Below are 27,002 nucleotides of genomic sequence, written 5' to 3' on the forward strand. Positions count from 1 at the left end.
CTCCATTGGGGACCCTGTGATCAATCCAATAGCTGACTGTGAACATCCACTTCTGTATTTGCTAGGCCCCGGCATCGTCTCACAAGAGACAGCTATATTTGGGTCCTTTCAGCAAGAGATGGACATTACTGAGCTTGGCTACCAGCAGGCTGTACAGCCTCTAGAAAGCAGCTTGTGTGTGACACGGGGAACACTTCCTCCGAGACCACTTCAGCGATCCAAAACCTCTAGTCATTTCCCCTAAGACAATGTGGTCAGGTCTGCCACAGCGTTAGCCCACTCCGGGTGCCGATTTCTGTCCTAGTTAGGGTTATCAATGGGTGTGATGAAACACAATAACCAAAGCGAGTTGGGGAGGAAAGGGTTTATGTGGCTTACACTCTCACAATGTTCACTGAAGAATTTCAGAATGGGAACTCACATGGCAGGAACCCGAAGGCAGGGGCTGATGCAGAGGCAATGGAAGGGTTCCTCATGGCTTATTCAGTTTGCTTTCTTAACAGAACCCAGGACCAGCAGCCTAGGGACGGTGGAACCACCCACAATGGGCTGGGCCCTCCCACTATCAATCTCATGAAAATTTACCTGCAGGCTTGCCCACAGCCCCATCTTATAAGGACAGTTTCTAAATTGAGGCTCCCTCCTCTCAGATGACTTTAGGTTCTGTCAGCTTGACATAAAAATATCCAACCCAGGTCATTTTATTAAAAAATAGCCTTGCAAAGAAAGACATAATTCAAAAATCTGGATTTTCCAGCATGTTACTCATCTAGAAATGAGACATGTAAATTAATCTTTCAAATCACAAGAAAAGGAAGCTATCAAAAAATGTTTCTTTTTCCCAGAGGCAGTTTCACTGTGTAGGCCTGGCTGTCCTTGAACTCTCTCTGTATATCAGGCTTGCCTTGAACTCAAGAGATCCACCTGTCCCTGACTCCTGAGTGCTAGGATTAAAGGTGTGCACAACCACCACCCAGCTTCACATCTGATATTTTATGTCAGAAATTAATTGCAATATAATTTGAAATGTCTTAAGTAATACAGTGAGCGAGGAGGGAATGGAAGGTATTGTCAATTGGAATGAGTGGAATGGCCAGGGGAAGGGATTGTTCAGGTTTGGACCGTAACTGGACCCTAAAGGCTCCATGCTGAAAGGCCGCCTACCAGCCTTCTTTGGTGCTACTGTGAAGCGGGAGATAGAACCTTGTAAGAGATCAAACCCAGTAAAGAAGGTTATTGGTGGCATGGCCTCATGGGCACAGAGACCTTAGTCCCATTCTCTCATCTCTTGGTTCCCAGCAGTGCTGAGGTGAGCCTCCTCCCCCTCATAAGGGAGGAGCCCAAAGCAATGTGGGAAAGTGTCCATGGACTGAAATCCTGAGTGAAAAAACCCTTTCTTCCGTAAACTGTTTATTTTGGATATTTTGTCACAGAGAATGGATAAATATGTGTATTTTTCAAGTTCTCTATAGGCTACACCATCAGATACTCAGGATTACAATCTTAATTCTGAAGAGCTGAAAGAAGCCAGGGCACAGAGAGCTTCCGTCTCAGTATGGAACTTGTGTGCACACCTGCCCCGAGATGAGCCAGCCCATCTCTAGGTAAGGAACTGGGCAGCCACGAGGCTCTATGAGATGTTTCTCAAGGATCTGGAGAGCTTTTTAAACAGGAGGAATTCCCATGGTTACATGGGACCTGTCAGAGGTGTCCATTTTTTTCCTACTGCAGCATGATGCTGCATCTGCTGCCATGCTGGGCCTTACTCAGAATTATCCCTGGGATGTATACAGCCCAGCACACACATGTAGCCAAGGGGCTACAGGTTATACATCTAGATCACACTTGGGCGGATGGCATTTAAAGGACACTGAGGTATGTTTTAGTCCCAAGATGCTATAAATATAGAGTATTTGAGTAGTTTAAAAATATTTAGTATTCCTATTTATTTAAACACAGCAGGGAAAACTTTTACTTAGTTTCTATAGGCATACACAGTTTCACGTCCTTTACCCTATTTCTGTGAAATATATATCTAGTCCTTTTAAATAAACATACAGTATGGCTTATGCCTACCAAACATTCAGAAGAACATAAATATAGCACAAGATTAAAATCTATGACTTAAGATAAATGATTACAGTGCAATATGACTTCCATTTAATGATTGTTAAAGTATAAAATGGGCTTGCTTTTAAATAATTCAGAGAAAGCTATGAGTTCTTTTTCTTAAAAAGTACAAATTTCTGTAATTTTAAATGCATTTTTTGAGTAAGGAGATATAGGTGTACTTGAAACTGGAATAGTAAACCAACAAGGACCTTCAAAAACCTTCAAGGATATCTGACAACATCAAACTAGCTGGTGAGAACAGCAACAACAACAGCAGCAGCAGCAGCAGCAGCAGCAGCGGCACCTTAAGCGCTGGGAAGAGGACTAGTCCACCAATCACATAAATGAGGTTATTTACAACTTTCCATGTATTTAAATAAAGCTTATGAGCAGTCAACCTCATGACAACTTGAATGAAATGGCCTACTAGTCATGGCAGTTCCACAGGTCTCCAGCAGGTGGCAGATTTTTATCACGTTTCATCTTCTGGACCGGCGCTATAGTTCATCATGAACTGAAACTGCAGGGAATGGAAAGTTGGCTTAGTATTTGAAATCTCAAAATACAGAATTAACCTAAAATGTCAGCAAGGAATATAAAACATTTAAATTTTGACAGATAATCTTGCTTATTAATGTATTATCTATATGTTGTCATTCACTGTGGGGATAGCTCTTTGTACATTTTGGTACCCATTATCATGCACCATAAACGTCTTTTTAACCACCTATAAATGTGAATGCACACAAGCCTATGGAAGTGAATACACACACACACACACACACACACACACGTAATTAGCATTTTGTGAAATCACATTAAAATACTATATAATCAAATAAGACAAGATTAAAACCCCATGCTACTTAAAATTAAGTATACTAGACAGAGGTCTTTAAGAATACAGGCAGGGGCTGGAGAGATGGCTCAGTGGTTAAGAGCACTGACTGCTCTTCTGAAGGTCAAATCTCAGCAACCACATGGTGGCTCACAACCATCCGTAATGAGATCTGACGCCCTCTTCTGGTGCATCTGAAGACAGCTACAGTGTACTAAGATAATTAATAAGCCTTAAAATAATACAGGCAGATTATGCACCATGCACAATGTGCCTGCCATTACTATGATGGACGTACAAAACTAAGGTATACATGGTCCTTTTCTAATACAGGAGGACAGAGCATTCACACTTACACCAGTATGGACGACAGGAGACCTTTGGAGCTATGGCGTCTTTATTACACTTGAACCTGCATCTGTATGGTACCTGGTGTAAGTGTGAATGCTCTGTCCTCCTGTATTAGAAAAGGACCATGTATACCTTAGTTTTGTACATCTTGATCTAGAAAACACCTGTGCTGACATATACACATCAGTCAAGAATACACGGCCAGGGTGCTAAGCTGTCTTTTCTGATGGTGGCATGGGGCGCTCAACAGAGAACCTCAGCAGAAGTCAGCCAGGGAAGTGATGGGTGCAGAGGGTCTGTGCTAAACTCAGACCTATCACTACACACCGATCCTTCTACATCAGAGAGAAACTGAGAGGCAGGTGTTTATTCCAAGATAAAAGGTGGAATCCACTGTATAGGCATAGTGTTATTGAACTTTGTATAAAGATTATTCTTGTATTATTTAAATGCTGATTTCTGTGTTCTGATATCTGATTGCAATCCAGAGACTCTCCTGTCCCAGTGTAGTATGAACATTAGTCCGATTGGTCAATAAATCTAGCTCATCAGCCAATGACAAAGCAGGGGCTGGACTAGGGCTGGACCTCCTTCCAGCCAGGGGCGGAGCAGGAGAGAGAGGAAGTAGAGATGACAAGGGAGAGAGTTCATGAGAAACTCTAGAGGCAAGAGAGCCAGATCAGTGCTAAAATTAAGTATCCTGGGGATTCTGGCTAGGAGGTAGCCACATTAGCTTAGAGGATCAAAACAGTAATATTGCTCAGTTGTGCCCCTGAAGCTTGTTAAGTAAACCTAATAGCTAAGAGGAAAACTGAAACATGCTTATTAAGTCATTAACACTGTTGATCAATTCCAGTCCGGCTTGTGGTCCCAGCTCCCTTTGGCTGTGGGGCCTGCCCTGGAGTGTGTACCATATCAGAGCACTAAAGAAGAATATACCCTCCCCCCAGCTATCAAATACCAATAGCTCCCCAGCTAAGGGTGAGACTTCATGCCCACTTTCCCCTCTCCATGCTGGGATTTTTGTTGTTTTGGGTTTTTTTAGAGACAGGGTCTTTCTATATAGATTGTCTTAGCTGTCCTGGAACTCACTATGTAGTCCAGGCTGACAATGAGCTCACTAGATGCTGGAATTAACGCATGCTCCACCATGCCCGGTCTAAGCTGGGGTTCTGTGCATTTGTGAAGTCTTGTGGATGCTGTCACAGTTCCTACAGTGTGAGCTAATATATGCAATGCCTTGCATGTGGACAACAGTGTCTCCTTGAACTGTTTCTATCTCTGACTCTTATAAATTTCCAATTCTTCCTGCAGAGCCTCTTGAGGGGAGGAACATGACACAGATGCCCTATGGAGGGCTGTGTATTCCAAAGTCCCATATGTAACCCTAGTCTTGAAGGAAAATGCTTACAAAGTGAAGGAGAAAGCAGAGATTCCCACATTTTGTTTTGTTTTTTGTTTTTCGAGACAGGGTTTCTCTGTGTAGCCCTGGCTGTCCTGGAACTCACTTTGTAGACCAGGCTGGCCTCGAACTCAGAAATCCGCCTGCCTCTGCTTCCCGAGTGCTGGGATTAAAGGCGTGCACCACCACTGCCCAGCCCTGTTGTTCTTAAGTATATTCTAATATCAAGGAAGCTTTAAATTTTGAAGAAAATGACAAAAGGCAAGTTAACTACACAAACCAGCTTACTACATGCAAACCAATAACCAAGAGAACCAAAGTAATACTTAAATAAGATTTATTATTTCCAAGTGATAATTGAAAAGTCAATGGAACCATAAAATCAGAACAAAAGTAAAATTCAAAAAAGCAAATAGAAAAAAGCCCAATGACTTGTTGGAAATAAAGCAAGGGGTTAACTCTCTAAACACCAACAGAAGAACTGAAGATAAAATCAAAGAATTGTCTTAAGGAAGAGAAAATTAAAAATATTAATTAGGTATATATCATTAAGAAAACAGTTCTGTTTACAGTAGCATCCTCAGAATAAAATACTTATGAAGAAAATTATGTGAGAAATTAAAGCACTTGAATATCTAAATCTACCCCCTCAAATTGCCAACGTAATAAAAGGAAAACAAAAATATCTCCTGTTCATTACTGGAAGACTTGCTATACTCAAGACTTCTGTTCCTCCTAAAGCAATCCACAGATTCAACGCAAACAAGTTAAAATAGCGCCAACATTTCCTTCAAAAATTCCCATGGATTCTCATGGGACCTGAGAAACAATTGTGAAGGACAAGGTTACTGAATTATGAAATCACAATGATCAAATCAGTATGGCTCAGGCACAAAGACAGACAACAGAAAGAAAGATGGGAAATTAACCCACACATATAATCCACTACTCTTCAATATGAGTAACAAGGTACTCAGTGAGGAAGGATAGCCTCTACAGCATAACAAGGTACTCAGTCAGTGAGGAAAGGTTGCCTCTACAGCAAATGACGTGGGGAAACTTGATGCTCTTATGCAAAAGAGCAAAGTTGGTCAATATCTTACTCTACATACCAAAATTAACTCAAATATATTAAAGACCTGAAGGAAAGCATGGAAATGGAATGGAATGACACTGGGCTTGACAATGGTTTCTTCCATTATAAAACCAAAGGCATAAACAATAAAAGCAAAAAATGCACCAAACTTAAAAACTGCATTAAACAGCACATTCTCAAATGTAATCTAAAAGATGAAAGCCATATGCACAAACTATGTGGTAAGGTGTGATAAGGGGTTAATCTTAAATACAGAACTCTCAGAATTCAATGACAAAAACAAACAAACAAACAAACAACAACAACAACATCCCCGTCCAAACCCAAAACCACTACCACCAAAAACCCAAACTGATTCAAAGATGGGGAAGATTTTAACAAGTCTGTCTTTGAAGGTATACAAATGGCTAATAAATATAGAAAAAGATGTTCAATATAATCAATACTTAGATAAATGTAAACAAAACCCCCAGTGAGACTGAGGTGGCAGCTGCCAAGAAAGAAAAGCAACAAAACCTAAAACCTTCCAACAAGGAACAGCATTGGTGAGGATGGGGTGGAGCCAGAAAACGGGTTTACTTGTAACAATAGGGAAAATAGTATAGAGAATAACAAAAATTTAACACCTAGCACTTGATTCATCAACTTTCATTTCTGCATAGTCAAAAGAATTGAAAGTAGAGTCTCAAAGAGATACTTCACTGCCCAGAGCAGCATTATTTATAATAGCTAAGAAATACAAACAGCCCAGTTGTCAAGGCAGAAAAGATAAATGAAACGTGGGCATATGTGTTCTATCTACTGTTTAGCTGGGAAGTGGAACTGGGGTGCAGGTTAGTAGTGGAGTGTGTATCTGGCATGTATTAAGTTCTGAGTGTGATTTCTGGCACCACACCCACTGTCCAGCCACAGGCCATACTCATCAGAAGTCCAGGGGGGACACACACCCTCGAACCTTCTACACCTTTGAACCATCTGCACTCTCTGGATTGCCGTAGGCAGATAGATATACCCTGCCCAACCACAGGTCACACTTGCCATTAGACCAGCCCTCAACTCAAGCAGAGGCCACACTGGCCACCAGATCTCCAGCCCCAAACTCAGGCAGAGACCCCCCTGCTCAACCACACACCATATAGACCAGAAGGCCAGAGATAAAACACGACAACAAACACACATCCAACGATGACCAACCCAGAAGGTGGCACCTATAATCCCCTCAAAGCTACACACCTAGACGCCAGTAGTAAGAACATAATTAACAATATCCTGGGCAAGACATCATCCCCAGAGTCCAGCTATCTTACAAAAATAAGCCAGGCTATTCCAACACCACTTAAGCACAAGAGAAAGACCTTAAGACCAACTTTATGAAGATGACAGAGTCCTTATAGAATCAGTGAATAAATCCCTTAAAGAAATCAAGGAAAATACAAACAAACAAAAATGGAAGAAATGAGTAAATCCCTTAAAGAAAGTCAAGAAAAAAGACAGTAGAAGGAAATGAATAAAATGGTTCAAGACTTGAGAATGGAAAGAGAGGCAATAAAGAAAACACATACTGAGGGAACTGGAACTGGAAAATCTCGGTAAGCAAGCAGAAACTACAGACACAGCGTCACTAACAGAACAAAGTAGATGGAAGAGAGAATCTCAGGCATGGAAGATACGATAAAACAAATCGATACAATGGAGAAAGAAAATGTTAAACCTAAAAATTCCTGAAACAATGTCCAGGAAACCTGAGACACCATGAAAGGATCAAACCCAAGAATAATAAGAATAGAAGAAATAGAATCATAGCTCAAAGGCACAGAAAATATTTTCAACAAAATCATAGAAGAAAATTTCCCTAAACTAAAGAAGGAGATGCCTATAAAGAAACATACAGAAAATCGAATAGATTGTTCCAGAAAAGAAAGTCCTCACACAGCCTCTCCACTACTGCATAATAACCAATACACCAAACATACAGAACAAAGAAAGAATATTAAAATAACCAAAACACCAAACATACAGAACAAAGAAAGAATATTAAAAGCTGCAAGGGAAAAGGCCAAGTAGCACACAAAGGCAGAACTATCAGAAGTCCACCTGATCTCTCCATGGACTCTGAAAGCATTTCCACCAAAATCAGGGGCAAGACAAGGCTGCCTACTCGCTTCCTAGCTATTCAATATAGCTCCTTAGGTTTTAGCCACAGCAATAAGAAAACTAACAGAGATCAAGACAAAACAAATTGGACAAAAAGAAGTCAAATCATCTCTATTTGCAGTTAATATAATAATACACATAAGTGACCCTAAAAATTCCACTGGGAACTCTTACAACAAAGTAGTTGGATACAAGACTAATTAAAAACAAAACAAAACAAAACAAAAATGGAACATCAGTACCCTCCTATATACAAATGACAAACAGATTGAGAAAGAAATTAGGGAAACACCCTTCACAATACTCTCAAAGAATAGAAAATATCTCAGGGTAACTTTAATTAAGCATGTGAAAGACCTGTATGACAAGAGCTTTTAAGAAAGTCTTGAAAGAAAGAAAGAAAGTAAACAATTCAGATGGAGATCCCTCCCATGCTCATGAACCTGTGTAGGACTACCAAGTAAAAATGGCCATCCTACCAAAAGCAATCTACAGATTCAAAGTAATCCCCATCAAAACTCCAGAAAAAGCCTTTAATCCCAGCACTCGGGAGGCAGAGGCAGGCAGATTTCTGAGTTCAAGGCCAGCCTGGTCTACAAGTGAGTGCCAGGACAGCCAGGGCTACACAGAGAAACCCTGTCTCGAAAAACCAAAAAAAAAAAAAAAAAAAAAAAGAAAAAAGAAAAAAAAAGAAAAATTCTTCACATACCTTGAAAGGACAATTCTCATCTTCATATGGAAAAAAAAAAAAACAAATCAAAACAACAACAACAACAAAACTCAGGATTGCTAAAACAACCCTGAACAATAAAAGAGCTGCTGGAGGCCTCACCACTCCCAATTTCAAGTTGCACTACAGGGCTACAGTGATAAACACCACATAGTATTATCATAAATCAGATCAAAGACATACACAGGCATAAGTCCACATACATATAGACACTGGACTTTTGATAAAAAAGCCACAAATACATATTGAAAAAAAGACAACATCTTCAAAAATGGTGCTGGACAATTTGGATGTCTGCATATAGAAAAATTCAGAGAGATCCATATCTATCACCCTGCACAAAACTCAAGTCCAAGTGAATCAAGGATCTCAACCTAAAACTAGATACTAAATTCAACAGAATTGAAAGTGAGGAATGCTCTTGAACTCATTGGTACAGGAGACAACTTCCCAAAGAGAACAGCATAGCCACTAAGATCAACAACTAATAAATGGGACATCATGAAGCTGAAAACTTCTGTAAGGAAAAAGATACTATCAACTGGACAAAGAGGCATCCTACAGATTGGGAAAAGATTTTTACCGACTCCATAACCAACTGAGGTCTACTTTCTAAAATGTATGAAGAACTCAAGAAACTAGATATCAAGCCGGGCGTGGTGGCGCACACCTTTAATCCCAGCACTCCGGAGGCAGAGGCAGGCGGATTTCTGAGTTCGAGGCCAGCCTGGTCTACAGAGTGAGTTCCAGGACAGCCAAGGCTGTTACACAGAGAAACCCTGTCTCGAAAAACCAAAACCAAAACAAAACAAAACAAAAAAAAACTAGATATCAACAAACCAAATAATCCAAACAGAATTCTCAACAGAGGAAATGCAAATGGCTAAGAAACACTCAAAGAAATGTTTAACATCCTTATTCCTTGGGAAAATGCAAATCAAAATGACTTTGAGATTCCATCTTACACTTGCCAGAATGGCTAAGATCAATAACACAAGTGACAGCTCATGCTGACGAGGATGTGGAGCAGAGGGAACACTCCTCCATTGCTGGTGGGAGTGCAAACTCGTACAGCCACTCTGGAAATCAATATGACAGTTCCTCAAAACACTGGGAATCCATCTACCTCAAGGCCCAGCTATACCATTCTTGGGCATACATCCAAAGGACTCCCCAAGGACGTTCAACTATGCTTATAGCAGCTTTGTTTATAATAGTTGGAAACTGGAAACAACCTAGATGTCCCTCGATCAAAGAACGCATAAAAAAATGAGATTCATTTATACATTGGAGTATTACTCAGCTGTTAAAATGACATGATAAAATTTGCAGTTTAATGAATGGAACTAGAAAAGATCATCCTGAGTGAGACAACTCAGACAGAGAAAGACAAACTTGTTATGTACTCACTTTTAAGTGGACATTAGCTGTGAAGTAAATGACAACCATGCTACAATCCACACACCCAGAGAAGATGAGTAACAAGGAGGGCTCAAGGGGGGACACAAGGCTTTCCTTGGGGAGGGGGAATAGAATAGATTTCATAGGTGAGCTTCAGTGGGTAGGGATGAGGGGTCTGGTGCAGGGGGAGGAGTAGAGGGAGAGAATCTAGGGAGGAATGTCTAGAACTGGGAGGATTTGGGGGGGGTGTGTGAAATGTGAAACCTGGTGTAATAGAAACTCCCTGGAATCCATGAGGGTGACCCTAGTGAAGACTCCTGGTAATGGGGGATACGGAACCTGAAATGGCCATCATCTGTAATCAGGCAAGGCATCCAGTTATTGGGATACCAACCACCTACAAAACCTTTGACCCACAACCTGTCCTGCTAGCAAGATGTGCTGGGGCAATGGTGGCTGGCTCAGAGCTTGTGGAAATGGCCTAACCCTGAGAGCCCATGCCTAAAACTGCCTGATGTCCAGGAAATGGAAACTGGATGGCCCAGAGACCCAGAGCAGAACCAAACATGACTGGCAAAAAGGTCAAAGGAAGGGTTCCTAATGATATTCGGCTACACTCATGGATCAGTGTCTAGCCCAACCATTACCACAGGCTTCCTCCAACATCTGGTGAGAGCAGATGCACAAACTCAGAACCAAGGGTGGAAGGGGTGTAGCAGTCAGAGGACTCAGGACACCAGGACATCAGGATAACATGGCTAATCATCTAATTAGGGCTCATAGGGGCTCACAAGCCAGTGTCTGCATGGGTCTGATCTAGGTCCTCTGTATATACGTTATGCTTCTGTAGCTTGGTCTTGCTGTGGGACTCACACAGCACTGGGAGTGCATGTGGGGTGTCTCTGACTCTTGTCTGTTCTTGGGATCTTTTTCCTCCAGCCTTAAGAGGGGAGGTCCCTAGTCTTATTTTGCATCTCTCTATGACTGTTCAAATCATGTTGAAATCCCTGGGAGGTCTTTCTCTTCCGAAGAAGTGGAGTTTGTCTGTCTGTCTGTCTGTCTGTCTGTCTGTCTGTCTCTGTATCTCTCTCTGTGTATGTGTGCTGGGGTGTGTGTGTGTGTGTGTGTGTGTGTGTGTGTCTTGGAGCAGTTGGGGGAGGGGAGAGCTGAGAGAATAAGTATTAATTTTCAACGAATGGCACACATTAGATACCCTGGGTGAAGTGATTAAGTTCCTAGAAAGACAAACACTTTTGTTGAATGATTAGTTTGGGTGAAAAAAATGTTAAGGTAATGTCAACTTTTAAATACAAGTGGGAGAAAATCTAGTCCAAGACTTTTAACTCATGACTAAAGATATTAGGTCTGATCAAGGGAAGTGTGGGTCAAAAATGACAATTCCCAAGGTGGGAGAAGAGGTTTTCTGTGAGCTATGTATGACTTTTTCTTTCTAGTTTTGAGGGCTTGTTTGGACTTTCACATTTGGAAAATTCAGTATAATCTTAGAAATAAAATTTCTTTTATTTCTATTCTCTGTTTTAGTAAATCTACTACTCATTGACATAAATAAGTAAATTAAAGCTGTATTCTGTCTTAAGTGGTCTTAATGTTGCAGAGAAAGTCATTAGTATATGCAATTTATATACATTTTATTAAAAACTTGTGAGCTTAGTCTATGTAAAATAAAATTTAAATGTATTAGGGTTATAGATTTGACTTTTTGTGTGCATTTTCCCTGCATATTTCTGTGTGTGCCATGTGAGTGAGAAGTGTCCATGGAGGCTGGATGAAGGCATGAGGACGCCTGGATCTGGAGCTACAGATGGTTGTGAACCAGCGTGTGGGTGCTGGGGACTGGACCTGAGTGCCCTCAGGAGCAGCTTGTGCACTTACTGCTGAGCCACCTCTCCAGTCCCTAAAATGAAGTCTGAATCCCATCACATACGTTCTTACTGAAACCCTAACATAACTTAGTGGGCTCCCTAAGAGCAGCCTGTGACCAGCCTGAGCTCGTCAGCACAGCACAGCCAGCACACGGTGCTGCGGGACAAGCACTACTGCAGGACAAGCACTTACTGCGGGACAAGCACTACTGCAGGACAAGCACTTACTGCGGGACAAGCACTTACTGCGGGACAAGCACTTACTGCGGGACAAGCACTTACTCGCACTTTTCTTCTTATTTTCAAGATGGTCTAATAGTGTCCGGATTTCTGTGTCATACTTGACCCATTCTGGGACGATCCTTGCAGCAGCTTCTAGTTTGGGTTCTTTTGTTTTGGGATTATTGCACTAAAATTCAAACAAAACTTGTTAGTAAAAGAGAAACAACAAGAACAATAAAGACCCCATTCCAGGAAACACAGGAAACTCTTGGGGGCCGTCGTATGTCACGAGGCAGACATGGTATAACACCACCATGAAAAACACAGCCTACTCTGTACTGGGTGGCTGCATATGAGCCAGCCTATCGGACACTGGGGCTGGCCTGTCCACATCTTTATCATCAAAGGCTGTGAAATGAAGGCGCAGAACAACATGAATTTAACTACTGATTATAAGTCTGAGAACAGAACATACCAGGACGCTTTCTGGTAAAGAACAACCATGCGCTCTGCTATGGAATGCATCCCGTCACTCTGTCCCTTTCTGCTCTAAGACAGACCTGTCTTTCACCTGCACAAAGCAAAGGCCTAACATTGATACAGCTCAGAGAACGTAATACAGACATGCTTCTATGTAGACTGGAGCAGTAGTTTCTCTGGCAATTGTCTACTCTTGCCTAATGAAGATTATACTGCTCTATGCCACAACAATCTTTATTACACTGGAGTCTTGCCCAACTCTCTCAATGAGGATCACTAAGACTGGAAGACAAGCCTGGACTCAGATCTTAGCGATGCAATCGTGTGCTTCAGTTTACTACAGATGATGACTGTCGAGAAAATATGGCTGGCCAGGGAAGCGAGCCCAAAGCCAGCTCTGGAAATGCCGTTGCTGAACAGCTGTATGCTATCTCCCACCCTTGCTTGGGAGCTCTAAGTAAGGATGTGACAGAAACTGAGAGGAGGCAGCTGGACACCTTGTGGATGGCCCAACCTGGCATACTAGAACACAGCCCAAGCACATGTCCTTTATAAAATGCCCTGACTAGCAGCTCAGTGGTAACCTATTTTCCAAGGCCCTTACCAGAAACTTTACTTTCTCTTTCTATTAAGCTCATGCGGTGGTTTGAATGAAAATGGCCCCCACAGGCTCATGTACTTGTATGCTTGGTTTCTAGTAGGTGCAACTGTTTGGGAATGATGAGGGGGTGTGGCCTGGTTATCAGAGGTGTGTCACTGGGGATGGGTTTTGAGATTTCAAAAGCCCACACTATTCCCAGTTAGCTCTCTCTGCCTTGTGCTTGTACAAGACATGAGCTCTCAGCGATTGCCTGCTTGACTGCTGTCATGCTCCATGCCATGATGGTCATGGATTCTAACACTGTGCTACCTGTAAAACCCCCTGTAAATGCTTTTTTCTCTCTCTAAGTTGACTTGAACATGGTGTCTTACCACAGCCATAGACAGGTAAGACAGTTGGTACCAGGGGGCTGGCTGTTGGTGTGACAGGCCTGTCCTATCTGATTTTTGGAGAAGTATGGAACACTTTGGGACTTTGGATTAGAACGTGGTTGGACATTGAAAGTGGGAATTACTGGGCCTCCTGGTAGGGTCCTGGAAGTAATGTGACTGTGTAGCCCTTGCTCAAGAGCTTTCAGAAGCAAACAGTATTGGCAACTGGGCTAGAGACCATCCTTGTGATATTTTGGCAAATACTGTAGATGCTTTCCACCTTAACCCTTGAGCCATCTCTCTCTAGCCCCATGTTCCTTAATTTTTAAATGTTTCTGAAAAAGAGCTTAATTGCGCCAACACTAAAATTCACGTTATCCTTTTCTCTGTGTTGTGGATAGCCTTGGGGCTAATTATATTTGATGTCAATTCTGTTCTCCTGTGAGTGGTTGAGAACAAGGAATGAGTCAGCACTCACCTGCTTCCCACCTTAATTTGTAAAATAAAGGAAAGCTGATGATTGGGCAGATAAAGGGAAGGTGGAGCAGAAGGTTGGAAGAGAGAAGAAGAAGAAAATGGGGGAGAGAGGAGGAGAAGGAGGAGGGGGAGGAGGAGGAGGAAGCGGAAGCAAAGTGGAGCAGAAGCACATGGCCTGGAGAAACCGCAAGTTCTAAGGGGTCTCATAGATGTGGAAGATGGTAGTGTAGTGGTAGATCTGCCCAGTCTAGGCGCACAGCTTGTATTCATACTAAGTGTGTTGTGTTCTCATTGCCGGGGCTTTTCTGGGAGGAGATTTACTGCAACGGCTATTGCTAGGTGAGACCTGTCATCCAAAACCAAAAGCCCCTCTTTTGGATATCGACACATCACCAACGCCTACCAAGAGGGAGGACTTCAGGATTCAAGATGTGTTCCCAACTCCTGTTTACCTTTTAACTTCTTCTATCCAGTAGACAATCCAGTAAAGAGATCTCAGAAAAGTTTTTCTCCCTCCTTCAGTTTTGAAAGTTTTGATGGATTTGGTATTCTGGCTTGGCAGCTGTGGCCTTTCAGAGTTTGAAAGACATTGTTCAAAGCCTTCATGGTTTTAAAATATCTGCTGAGAAATATGCTTTTGTTCTGATGGGTCTGCTTGTATAAAGGAGCTGGTGTTTTATCTATAATATACTGTGGTAAAGTTCTCCTTTGGTCTTGCCTATTCTCTATCCCTAGTATACTGATTGACTGAAAACTCCCATTTTCTCTTGTCTACCCACGATTCACAGACATGCTCTTCTCACAGATCCCCTGGGTCTCACATGTTCCATTTGCACTTTCTTTTGAATTTATCTTTGTCGTGGGTTACCTTCATACCTCTGTCCTTACAACCAGCACACGCTCGGGTAGCTTAGGGACCCTGAGCACAGCTCTTTATTAAATGTGTAAGAGACAAAGCTTGGCAAGTAAGGCAACATGTGCGTGCCATGTGACTTGTTAAACAACATACTTAACCTCAAACATTCTGTGTGGTTTATATTCAAATGAGGACACAGGCGCTCACCAGATCGATTGTCTTGGCTCTTTGTTTAGATTCGTCATCACACCAGGTTTCACACCACAGCCAGTCTTGAGGAAGAGACTTGATGGCAACTTGGTAAATCATGTTGTTGGGAAGATCCTATGGCACAAAACAATATGCTAGAGACTGATTGAAGTTGCCATTTAAACTTTATATTATCATAAAAATCCATCCAATTTCAGATTCTCCAAATGTTAAGATTCACATGCCTAACTGCAGCTAATAATTTTGTGTCACATCATATATGAACTCATGACCAAGAACCACATCCAGAATCAGAGGAAGAGGAAGGTCTGAGAACCAGCACTCAGCTGCCTGCTCTGCACAGCCTCATTCTCTCGACTCTCTTGATATCAGAACCAGGATATAACACAACCAGTACTGACATGTGCCGCTCTTGTTGCTTACCTCATTTTTAAATTTAAAAAATATTTACCTTTATTTATGTGTATGGGTGCTTTGTCTATCTGCATGGAAGTGGTGCCTGCTGAGGCCAGAAGAGAACACCAGCTTCCCCTGGAACTGTAGTTATAGGCAGTTATAGGCCACTACTGTAGGTGCTGGGAACAGACCCAGGTCGCCTGGAAGAGCAGTACTTAACTTCCTAACCTCTGAGACCCCACTCAGTGCCTGTGTGGAGCATCATCACATTTGCCACACTCTTATCGCTTTGTTGGTAAAGATGTTGCGGAAACAATTTCCCGGTTCTGCATGCTCAAGCTTTCTAAGCAAGGATTGCTGGCACATGGTTTCAAGCATATTTAAAAAAAAAAAATGGGGCTGGTGAGATGGCTCAGTGGGTAAGAGCACCCGACTGCTCTTCCGAAGGTCCAGAGTTCAAATCCCAGCAACCACATGGTGGCTCACAACCATCCGTAACGAGATCTGGCGCCCTCTTCTGGAGTGTCTGAAGACAGCTACAGTGTGCTTATGTATAATAAATAAATAAATCTTTAAAAAAAAAATGGGCCTAGTAGCTAAAGAGTCTTTTAGAGAGATTTAGTGTATTGTTACTGAGAAATCTATTTATGTGCCAGTCATTGAGTCCTTCCTTCTCCTAGAAATGTAGATTTCTAAGCATACTACCTAGGCGAACGAAATACCTACCTAATGGAAGTACTTTGCATTAGATGTCCGACGTATCCGATGCTTCAGAATTTTAGGGCTCCACTCCCACCAGTCCTACTAAATACCTTAGAGGAAGTCCTAGAAAAGTGTAGTAAATCAGGAAAAGGGAATGGAAATGCGTAGACTGAAAAGACGGGAGGAAGCTACTGTTATCTGCAAGGACTGTTATTCAGAAGATCTTGTAAATCAGTGAAAGAAGGAAATGACATCACTTGCAACAGGAAGAAGGAAATTATATTGAAGTATATTATACTGAAGGGAAATGACTACAACCAGAGAGCATCACACTAAACAAATTAAGCCCGTCTCAGAAAGGCAAGTATGTTGTATCTCATATGGAGTTTCTATATTTTGTATATATAAAATCATGTATATATAAAAGAAAATAAAAAAGTTGAGTAGAGAAACAAGGAAAAGTGAAATCCTGTCGTCTGCAGCACATGAGAGGTGGAGAACACCATATTAAGTGAGACAGGCCATCAGTACAGAGATCAACATCTCACACTTTTCCTTATGTGCAGGAACTAATGAAGTCCAACCTGAAGAGGAGGATGGACTAGAGCCTGGGAAGGCAGCCAAGGGCGAGCAAACAGGAGTGAAAGGCAGGGAAGCTGGCTTCAGTCAGGCAATATTGTTGAAAATACCACATTGAATCCCATTAATATGTAAAAATCAATGTGTTAAAGCAACAAAACCAAGAACATTATAGACTGTTTCTTCATTTTTGTTGGTCTTCCCTCTTTCTCTGACCTTTTTTGTGCCCTGGTGATAAGGCCATCTGGCAAATACTGCTTACAGCCCACAGCTGGGAGAGGAATGAATAAGTAGTGCAGTGGCTTTTGAAGAAGTTCTACAACTCAGGGGACGGTCTTGTGATATCAAGCACCAAAGGAGTTGATGCTGATAAGTGCAAAGGAGCATCCAGCTATGCCAGCTGTGCCTGCTCAGACTCCTGACACATACAAACAGCCTTTTATTTTTGCTACTAGGCTTTACACTAAGGTATTATGTACCAGTAGACATCTAATATAAAATTGTTCCTGGGTTCGGTCTGTTGAAAAAAAGCCATGAATATCATGTACAAGACCATGGGTAATGTATACATGCAAGTAGGTATGCATTTAATCTCGAAAGAAATAACCAAGATCCGTATATTCCTCAAACACAAAATGCCCACTTTCAGCACTGGGAACAGCAATGTGAGTGATTCTTTGGCCTCCATAAGAAACCGACTCAAACTCGGCCTTCACAGGAACAAATGGGTACCTACTTTACACTGAAAACCCTAACCTCACTGGCCATTCTGCACTCCTTTCTACCACATTTTCCTATTTTATTTCTTCTCCAAAAATCAACCATACACACATGGGTACACACACATATACACACATATTGTAGCTAGAATTAAAGCATTCTAAATGAATATGAATGGTTTTAGTAAATAGAAATAGTAAGGAATTTTGGTTGCATTGTCTTTCATATCTGCTTAAATTATCTGAAATATTTTAGGGCAATGATGAATAATTGAATGGAATGTGAGGGGAAGGTGCTTGTCAGGTGGGTAAGCATGTATTTTCACAACCTTTAATAGGAATTTAACCTCCCCTCCAGCCCCCACCTCTCAGAGGCAGTGGGAAAGAAAGGTGATTATGATCCAGAGGAAGTAGACCTGTTCAGAAAGAGTTCTTTGGGGCGATTCCAATCTTCGTCTTTCTCAGTCCAGTCCATTAGCAAACACCACACACAAGCCAGCAGCTGCAGTCCCGTCCACTCAGCAGACACCACACATGAACCAGCAGCTGCAGTCCAGTCCACTCGGCAGACACCACACACGAACCAGCAGCTGCAGTCCAGTCCACTGGACAGACACCACATGAACCAGCAGGGACAGGTCAATCCAGAAGAAACTGAGAGGCTTGCCAATTGCCCAAGTCTAGGGAAGCATCAAGAAGCTACAGGAACCTCACGTCAAGTTCTTTGGTGAGTTTCTGTTTATGACGTCACCACAAGCAAAGCTCAACAACACAAAGTGAGGTGAACCAATACATGCCTGTCATCAGCAAAGATTAGAAGGGCAGAGCAAAGCTTGAGCTCCCACTGTCTGTAAGGTCATATTCATATTCTTCCTAAACGTCACCTGTGTTTGCTTCTGTAAAACATTCTTTCACCTCTGCTCCAGCAAAACATTACATCTTAACTGAGTCTCCGAAGAACCCAGAAATTCCCACTTTACAGGTGTCTTCAGGGACACTGGAGAATGAGTTTTGTTGAAGATGAATGGGCACACGAAAGAGATGAGAGGGACAGGGGGCCTTATTGCATGTAAAGGACTGTATGTCATGACTGGAATGAAGGTCAGGAAGGCAACTAAATGAGACAGGACTTAGAGAAGGAAATGGGACAGGTCACAGAGAAGAAAATGGAACAGGCCACAGAGAAGGAAATGAGACAGGCTGCAGAGAAGGGAATGAGACAGGTCTTAGAGAAGGGAATGAGACAGGTCTTAGAGATGGAAATGAGACAGGTCTTAGAGATGGAAATGAGACAGGTCTTAGAGATGGAAATGAGACAGGTTGATCAGAGAAGGAGGAATAAGTAGATTTGGGAAGGGAAAAGTGAGAACAGTGCTAGGATAAGAACTACTCTGAGCTTCAAACAGGAAGCTCTGGGTAAGTAGAGGTTTGTGTATAAAGATAATAAGTTTGTAAAAGAGGTGGTAAGGAAACAACTCTGTATGAAGGACTGAAACATTTTATCCACAAATATATACTTAGTCATTAAAATTTGTCATAAAAGTTGACTTGCCTGATCGAGGTTTGAGAGACTGTTTGGATCCTGGCTGAGAGCTTGGTACTGGCCCCGGAGCCTGTCACCTGCTGAGATTCTCCTGAACTTCTTAAGATCCACCACATACAAGGCACTGAAAAAGGAACACTCCTTAGTAGTCCGAGTGGCTTCTGTAGCTCTCCCCTTTATAGCAGTGCTTAGCTACACAGGCTGTGTTGTTTAGTTTTGTGGTCAACTTGAGAATTCCCAATCATACCTGGGAAGAGGGGATGAGTAAAGAAATGCCTCCATCAGACTGGCCTGCGAGCAAGTCTGTGGTGTGTTTTCTTGATTGATAATTGATGTAGGAATGCCCAGACCCCTGTGGGTGGTGCCATCCCTGTGCTGGTGGTGGTGGTCTGTGGTTATAAAAGCAAGCTATGGAAGAAAGAGTGAGCTAGGAAGCAGTGTTTCATGTCTCCAGGTTCCTGCCTGCAGTTCCTGTGCAGACTTCCCTTTATGGTGGACTGTAAGCAGCAAAATCAAACAAACTTTTCTTTCCTCCTTAAGTAGGTTTTGGTTATGGTGTTTACCATAGCAATAGAAAGCAAACTAAAGTGGATACCTTAGGGCTACAAATATTTCTTTCAGAAATTTGAGTCCAGTGTTCTGGTATTTTTGCCTACTTTGAGGTTTTGTATAACTATGGAAAGATCTATGTATTTTAGGGTCATCTCAAACATCTTCAGGTTTTCATGAAACTCATAGCCCTATAAACAAGTAACTGTTGGAAGACAGCTTCTGCACTTTGTAATGGACAAACCAAACTTACTTCCTGCAGCAGTTAGGTGTACACTCCTGGACCTAACTGGAGTCATTTGGTTCTAATTCTTGGTTCAACTAAGTGCTAGCCATGGAAAGCCTGGGCAGGTCACTAAACGTGGACTGCCTCAGTTTCCTTACCTATGAAACAGACAACAGGGCATCAAGACTGTGAGAGACTTCTCAAGAGTTCATGTACACCAGGGGCTTCACAGATGCAGCTCAGTTATGAGGGTGAGTGTACACGATGATCGGTCATGAAGAGAACACGCACTATCTTACCTGATATGGTATTTCCTTTTAACAAGGTGTGATGCCCAGTATCCTGTTTTCCAGAAACGATATCCATCCATTTCAGTGCGGCTATCGCAAAACGGAGTATATCCATAAGGAGCTCCACCCAGATCAAAATCTCGAAGTTCTTTTAGGTCATGTCTCACGATCTAAGGAATGAGAACAGTGTCTCTGTACAGTGCAGACTGCACAGCGGCACAGACTCTTCCCATGTGAATCTCACGTTACTGCCTCAGTGCACAGAGACAGCAGGTGCATTTCTTGTACAACATCATACACATTAATTTTTCCTCCTTGTTCTTACAAATAAAATAAATACACTTTTATGCTCTTTACCTGAATAATTGTGGTCTTACCAGTAGGAATACATAGTGATATCATTTATAGGCAAGCTAGTTTATAAAGCATATGTTTCGGGAAGGGGTGAACTATCACAATAGCTTACAACACTTAGTTCCTCAACGTATAAATTTATATTGGAAAATATTAATTTGAATCATAAAGTCAGTCTTGATTTAAAAAGTAGCTTAAATGAAAATGTTAGCGTGTTTTAATTTTTCAGTCTTTAAAAAAATATTTATTTATTTAATGTGTATATATATATATATATATATATATATATATATATGGGTGTTTGCAAGTTATGCCTGTGTGCCATGTGGTGCAATGCCCATAGATGCCAGAAGGGGGTACTGGATCCCCAGGAACTGGAGTTGTTGACTGTGGGTCTTAGGCAAGAGGAGCAAAGTCCTTCTAACCCCTGAGCCTCTCTCCTGTCCAGTTTTACTTTTCAATTGTCTCAAGCTTGCCAAAAGAATACTAGTGAAAATGTTGAGGGAAGGTAAGAGAATTTTATTTTAAAATCTTAGTTTTTGAATTTTTTCTTTCCCTAAACTGTGTGTTTGTGCTTGTCCCATATCCTCTAAAGAAATAGAAGCAGTCATTAATAGTCTTCCAACCAAAAAAAGTCCAGGACCAGATGGGTTTAGTGCAGAGTTCTATCAGACCTTCAAAGAAGACCTAATACCTATATTCCTCAAACTATTCCACAAAATAGAAACAGAAGGAACACTACCCAATTCGTTCTATGAAGCCACAATTACTCTGATACCTAAAGCACACAAAGACCCAACAAAGAAAGAGAACTTCAGACCAATTTTCCTTATGGATATTGATGTAAAAATACTCAATAAAATTTTCGCAAACCAAATCCAAGAACACATCAAAACAATCATCATCATGATCAATTAGGCTTCATCCCAGGAATGCAGGGATGGTTAAATATATGGAAATCCATCAATGTAATCCACTATATAAACAAACTCGGGGGGGGGGGGAGAACCACATGATCATCTCATTAGATGCTGAGAAAACATTTGATAAAATCCAATACCCATTCATGATCAAAGTCTTGGAAAGATCAGGAATTCAAGGCCCATACCTAAACATAATAAAAGCAATATAAAGCAAACCAGTAGCCAACATCAAACTAAATGGAGAGAAACTTGAAGCAATCCCACTAAAATCAGGGACTAGACAAGGCTGCCCACTTTCTCCCTACGTATTCCATATAGTACTTGAAGTCCTAGCCAGAGCAATTAGACAACAAATGGAGATCAAAGGGATACAAATTGGAAAGAAAAAAGTCAAAATATCACTATTTGCAGATTATATTATAGTATATATAAGTGACCCTAAAAATTCCACCAGAGAACTCCTAAACCTGATAAACAGCTTCAGTGCAGTAGCTGGATATAAAATTAACTCAAACAAGTCAATGGCCTTTCTCTACACAAAGGATAAACAGGCTGAGAAAGAAATTAGGGAAACGACACCCTTCTCAATAGTCACAAATAATATAAAATACCTTGGCGTGACTCTAACTAAGGAAGTGAAAGATCTGTATAAGAACATCAAGTCTCTGAAGAAAGAAATCGAAGATCTCAGAAGATGGAAACATCTCCCATGCTCATGGATCGGCAGAATTAATATAGTAAAAATGGCTATCTTGCCAAAAGTAATCTATAGATTCAATGCAATCCCCATCAAAATTCCAACTCAATTCTTCACTGAGTTAGAAAGGGCAATCTGCAAATTCATCTGAAATAACAAAAAACCTAGGATAGCAAAACCTCTTCTCAACAATAAAAGAAGTTCTGGAGGAACCACCATCCATTGGACTGAGCACAGGGTCCCCAATGGAGGAGCCAGAGAAAAGACCCAAGGAGCTGATGGGGTTTGCAGCCCCATAGGAGGAACAACAATATGAACTAACCAGTACCCCCAGAGCTCCTCGGGGACTAAACCACCAACCAAAGAGCACACATGGAGAGACCCATGGTTGTAGCTGCATATATAGTAGAAGATAGCCTTGTCAGTCATCAGTGGGAGGCAAGGTCCTTGGTCCTGTGAAGGCTCCATGCCCCAGTGTAGGGGAGTGCCTGGGCCAGGAAGCAGGAGTGGGTGGGCTAGTGAGCAGTGTAAAGGGGAGGGGGGAGGGGGGTTTCGGAGGGGAAACCAGAAAAGGGAATAACATTTGAAATGTAAAAATTTATTAATATTTTTAAAAGTATAATAAGGCCATAAAGACAGTATAAAAAGGCCAGAGAAAAGAAATAAAGTTGTTTAGTTGAATGAACGGTTTGGCTTGGGGAGTTTTGCCCTATCCATCCATCCAAACGTGTAGGTCTGTCTGTTTATATGCATGTGTGCAGGTACATATGCACATATGTAAGCATGCATGAATACTTCCAGAGTTGACTGTGACAAAGAGTCAGGCCCGGCCAGAGTGTGGGTGTATGAATGTTTGAATGTATGTGCGTCTGTGTACATTTGCCTGTATACAGCAGCTTAATTCTTTTCCTTTTCTTCCTCTCTGGTTCACAAAGAGTTAACCAGCTTAGCCAGAGAGGCTTCTGGCCGACTCACCCGAGAAAGGAGCCCAGCAATAAATTCTTGCATTTAGTCCCCTGCTGTTCTACAATGCGGTGGTAAATAGTCTCTAGCCTCGGTGCTCAGAAGGCAGTGACTTAGACTTCACCCAGGCAAGGGCCCTGTTCTCTTCTCTGCCGCCTTTTCCTCCCCGTTGGCTTTTGTTTCCAGGTGACCTCATTTGTGCTTCTGCACTGAGCTCTTCATCGTCCTGCCTCACTCTCTCCAGTGCTGGACTTAGAAAAAAAAACTGCCCCCCACCCCACTCCATGCTTATCAGCAAATTCTAATATAAAACCTGAAAATACACCTTTGTCCTTGATATGTCGCTTATATCCTGTGAATTCACTTTATATACACGAACACTTAAATATTCCTGCATTAGAAATTCTGTACACTTGTCAAATATTTTCATGATTACTGATGACAAATGTCCTGAAATGAGCTAATAGGAGAGCCACAGCTTCTATACATACATTTGGAAATTAAGGTGGCTTTTAATTTTTTCCAGCTAAATTTAGAGCCTTTCCTAAGTAAGTCATGGACAGATGGAAACTTGATGGCTTCACTGTCGATGGTGGACCCAGGAGAGAAGGGTCACAGCCACCACTCACCGCTAACCTTCCCAGCAAGTCAGCAGCTCAGAGCAAAACCCGTGCATACCCACACAGGTGCACGGAACTGTTTTTATAACGAATAATGCACACGTCTTAGTTTTACTTGCCAAATTATCCAATGATAATGGCTGTTTTAGATAGGAACTGCCATGTTGTACGGTGCTTCCTGTCACACTTTCCCGTCTGCGCACGCTCTGCTAATGGGTTTTAAACTCCAGGTACTTAGTAGATAGAATAAATGTCGTGTCGTGTACGTCTAAAAACTAACAGTGACAATCAATGAGCAATGCAAATCCTCATGTTCATGTTCAGTTAGATGCAAAGCAAGCTTCAGTATAAAAGTAATCGCTCTTGTTACCTGGTCAGCATCAACAAATATGACTTTGTCCACAGCCAGTGGGAAAAGGACATCAAGGAAAAGGATTTTGTAACCCCAAATGATTCGCTGCTTGTCAGTCTGTTGATGAAGCCAGTGGGGCCACTTATACTGCACAAGCTCATACTGGAATCCATATTCCTTAGCCATGTGAGGAATTACCTCCTAGACACAGATAACAAATCAAACAATACATTTTAGAAGAAGCTTACTATAGATCATTATGAAGAAATTGAAAACTGCTTAAATACTATTCTAGTAAACTTGTTCCCAAGCTGAATGGGAGTGTGTGAAGTGGGAGCAGAGGGGGCCTGAGCAGACGTGTCTGTTGGAGGAAGCGTGTCACTGGAGGTGGGCTTTGAGAGTGTTTAAAGACTTGGGCCATTTCAGTGGTATCCTCTCTGCTTCAAGCTTGTGGTTCAGCCTCTGGCTCCAGGTCACGCCCCCTGCTTGCTGCCTTGCTTCCCCAAACACACTGCTCTGGAACTGAGCCGGACATGTAGTTAGGGCACTGACCTTCTGGCTGGAGGGAGGCCTGGCTACTGTGAACAGAGCAAAGCTACAGGCTTACACTGTGCACTCTCCAGTGTTTGTGCTATGCACTAAAGCATCGTACAAAGAAGAAACGGAGAGAAAAAGCAACCCAGAGAGGAAAACCCCGTTTTGAACAGGCATTACTTTTGCCATGAGTGCTGCAAGGTTTTTTATCCAGAGAATGATTTTTCTAATTAGTGATAGCATCTGCTAGGACGGATCCTGTACTGTATCATCTCAGTCCACATGTTTTCATTCCTATGCCCTATTTGGCAAATATACATTTAAAAACCTCACATTGAAAAGGGAAATGTTTTAAGAGATTACAATGGTAACAAAGAATTTAGTATCAAGCTTTAGCCATATTGTAAAATAGCAATGTGCTTACTTTAAATGTTGGCGAGAGGTAATTCTTCAGAAACCAGAACTTCACTGGTGTTTTGGTGTTCCGCAGAACAGAAAGCATCATAATCCTAAGTAAAAGGGCATGAAAACAAATATAGGGTAACATATTCAAAGGCCTTTAAATGATGAATTATGAATACACATTGTGAAGTATGTAGAGTTAAACTAAAACACCTTCAGACATTATGGCTGTGACAATAGGCAGTGCATAAGGATGTAAGGGTGCAAATATCACAGAGCCACTGTGAGGCAGTCTGTCCCTGAACTGACTCCCTGTCTGGCTCTGAGTCTGTGTGATCAATACAAGGCCTTCAGAAGAGAAGGGACTGGTGCATTCTGGAACTCTGCCATGCGGTTGCTTTACCCAGGCCTCTCAGTGAAGAAGAGAGGCAAGTCCCTGAAAGTACTCTCTAAAGCATCAGGATCATAACTGAAATATCTCTGAGGCATTCTTTGTGGTCCTTTTTATAAACTCTTAAAAATATTCTTTAAATTCTGAATACCATCTTCTTCTTCTTTACTGACTTCGTTCTTTTTCCAAATATGATATTCCTTCATGGGAAAGGAAAATTTACAATATATATTTTTTCTCATTATCTTGTTAAATTCAATGCATTTCTAACATTAATTAAAACTATTCTAAATCAAATCAAATTAATAAAATTTAAATGTATTTTAAAACTTACATATAAAAAGCAAGCTGCTCACTGGTGTATACCTTGTTAGCATTTAGGCAAGAAGAACGCACAAACCCAGTGGATTTGCTCCTCCAGGGGCCTTTGGCAGAGAATATAAATAATAATAATAATGGCAGGTATGAAAATAAGCTAATACCTTGGCAGAAACGGGAAAAAAGTTCATTTCCTTTTGAGGTTCATTCTTTCATTTTGCTGAATTCCGATCTGTGTAAATGTGTAACTTTCTGAAACTATGAGAACCTTCTCACCTACCTTAGAAAACGCTCATATAAATGGCCAGAAGCAACTGAAAAAATGTTCAGGATGTCATTTTCCTTTTCTTCATCTTTATGCAGACTTTTTGTGAAGCTTGAAATAGAAATACATGACAGAGGGTTGTTAGTATTTATTAGTACATATTTAATATATATTATAACTGTATACACGTAAGTCATGTGCATCAACACACCATTACATTGACTAGCCACCTGTGCTGACAGTTAGGAGATATCTATATTATAGTATATTAAATGTTGGGGGTATCATTTGAGCTCTGTGAGCTTTTGTAGACATGGAATGAAATTAAACTTTTTCCATTCTCCATATTTACATGAAGTTTTGTGACTTCCAAGAGTTCTTTTGAGAATCAAGAATGAAGTACAGCCTGCCATGTTCATACCTCGTGTGCTGGATCTTAAATGACCAATAGTGTGGGAAGCAACAATACATTAAGCAGAAGTGTTAGTCATGGACAACAGGCTTTCTGGGTTTCCAGTAGGAGTGTGGATGTTGGTCATGAAGCATGCGCCTCTAAAACACTATTTAACATGCCTGCAGAGGTCCAGGAAAAGATTCACTGGGCACAGGGCCTGCTCTGTGGAACCCTGCCCAGGTCAAGCGATGGGATCCCAGGGCTAGGCAGAGGAAAGCGGAGTCCTGGGGACTTGGTGCTGGCAAGTCTAGCACACAGTGTGCTCTGGCTCAGTAAGTAACTGTCTCAGAAAACAAGGTGAGCCGCGGCAGAGCAGGCCCATTGGACTGATGGATGGGTGTGCGACACTGACATGGCTGTGTGACACTGACTTTGTGCATGACACAGCTAGTACCTCACACTAAAGTTACTACTGGTGGGCTGCTGGCAGCCCTGCTTTTCTAGAGCGTGAGTCAGTCATGTCTAGACTTGTATTATTGGGTTCTATGAACCAAACCCTCTCTTCCAGGTCGGTCACCCCCTTGCCCCTTTGTGGTGCTGG

At 41.7% G+C, this 27,002-nt stretch overlaps 1 protein-coding gene across 1 annotated transcript in view; it reads right to left on the reverse strand.

Annotated features, from left to right (window-relative positions):
- Positions 1-319: 319 nt before the first annotated feature.
- Uggt2 (UDP-glucose glycoprotein glucosyltransferase 2) overlaps positions 320-27,002 on the reverse strand; it is a 135,993-nt gene continuing 109,310 nt past the window's right edge. Inside the window, exons 32-39 of the mRNA XM_021181642.3 lie at positions 26,023-26,118; positions 25,056-25,140; positions 24,116-24,298; positions 20,198-20,358; positions 19,133-19,247; positions 15,182-15,298; positions 12,250-12,376; positions 320-2,632 (exon numbers count right to left, since the gene is read on the reverse strand). Of these exons, the coding sequence (XP_021037301.1) occupies positions 2,610-2,632; positions 12,250-12,376; positions 15,182-15,298; positions 19,133-19,247; positions 20,198-20,358; positions 24,116-24,298; positions 25,056-25,140; positions 26,023-26,118 (907 nt within the window). The 3' untranslated portion in view covers positions 320-2,609. The remainder of the gene's footprint in view (positions 2,633-12,249; positions 12,377-15,181; positions 15,299-19,132; positions 19,248-20,197; positions 20,359-24,115; positions 24,299-25,055; positions 25,141-26,022; positions 26,119-27,002) is intronic.

This window comes from Mus caroli, unplaced genomic scaffold (genome assembly GCF_978045245.1).
Source record: "Mus caroli unplaced genomic scaffold, Mus_caroli_1 scaffold_12, whole genome shotgun sequence".
NCBI classification, from domain to species: domain Eukaryota; kingdom Metazoa; phylum Chordata; class Mammalia; order Rodentia; family Muridae; genus Mus; species Mus caroli.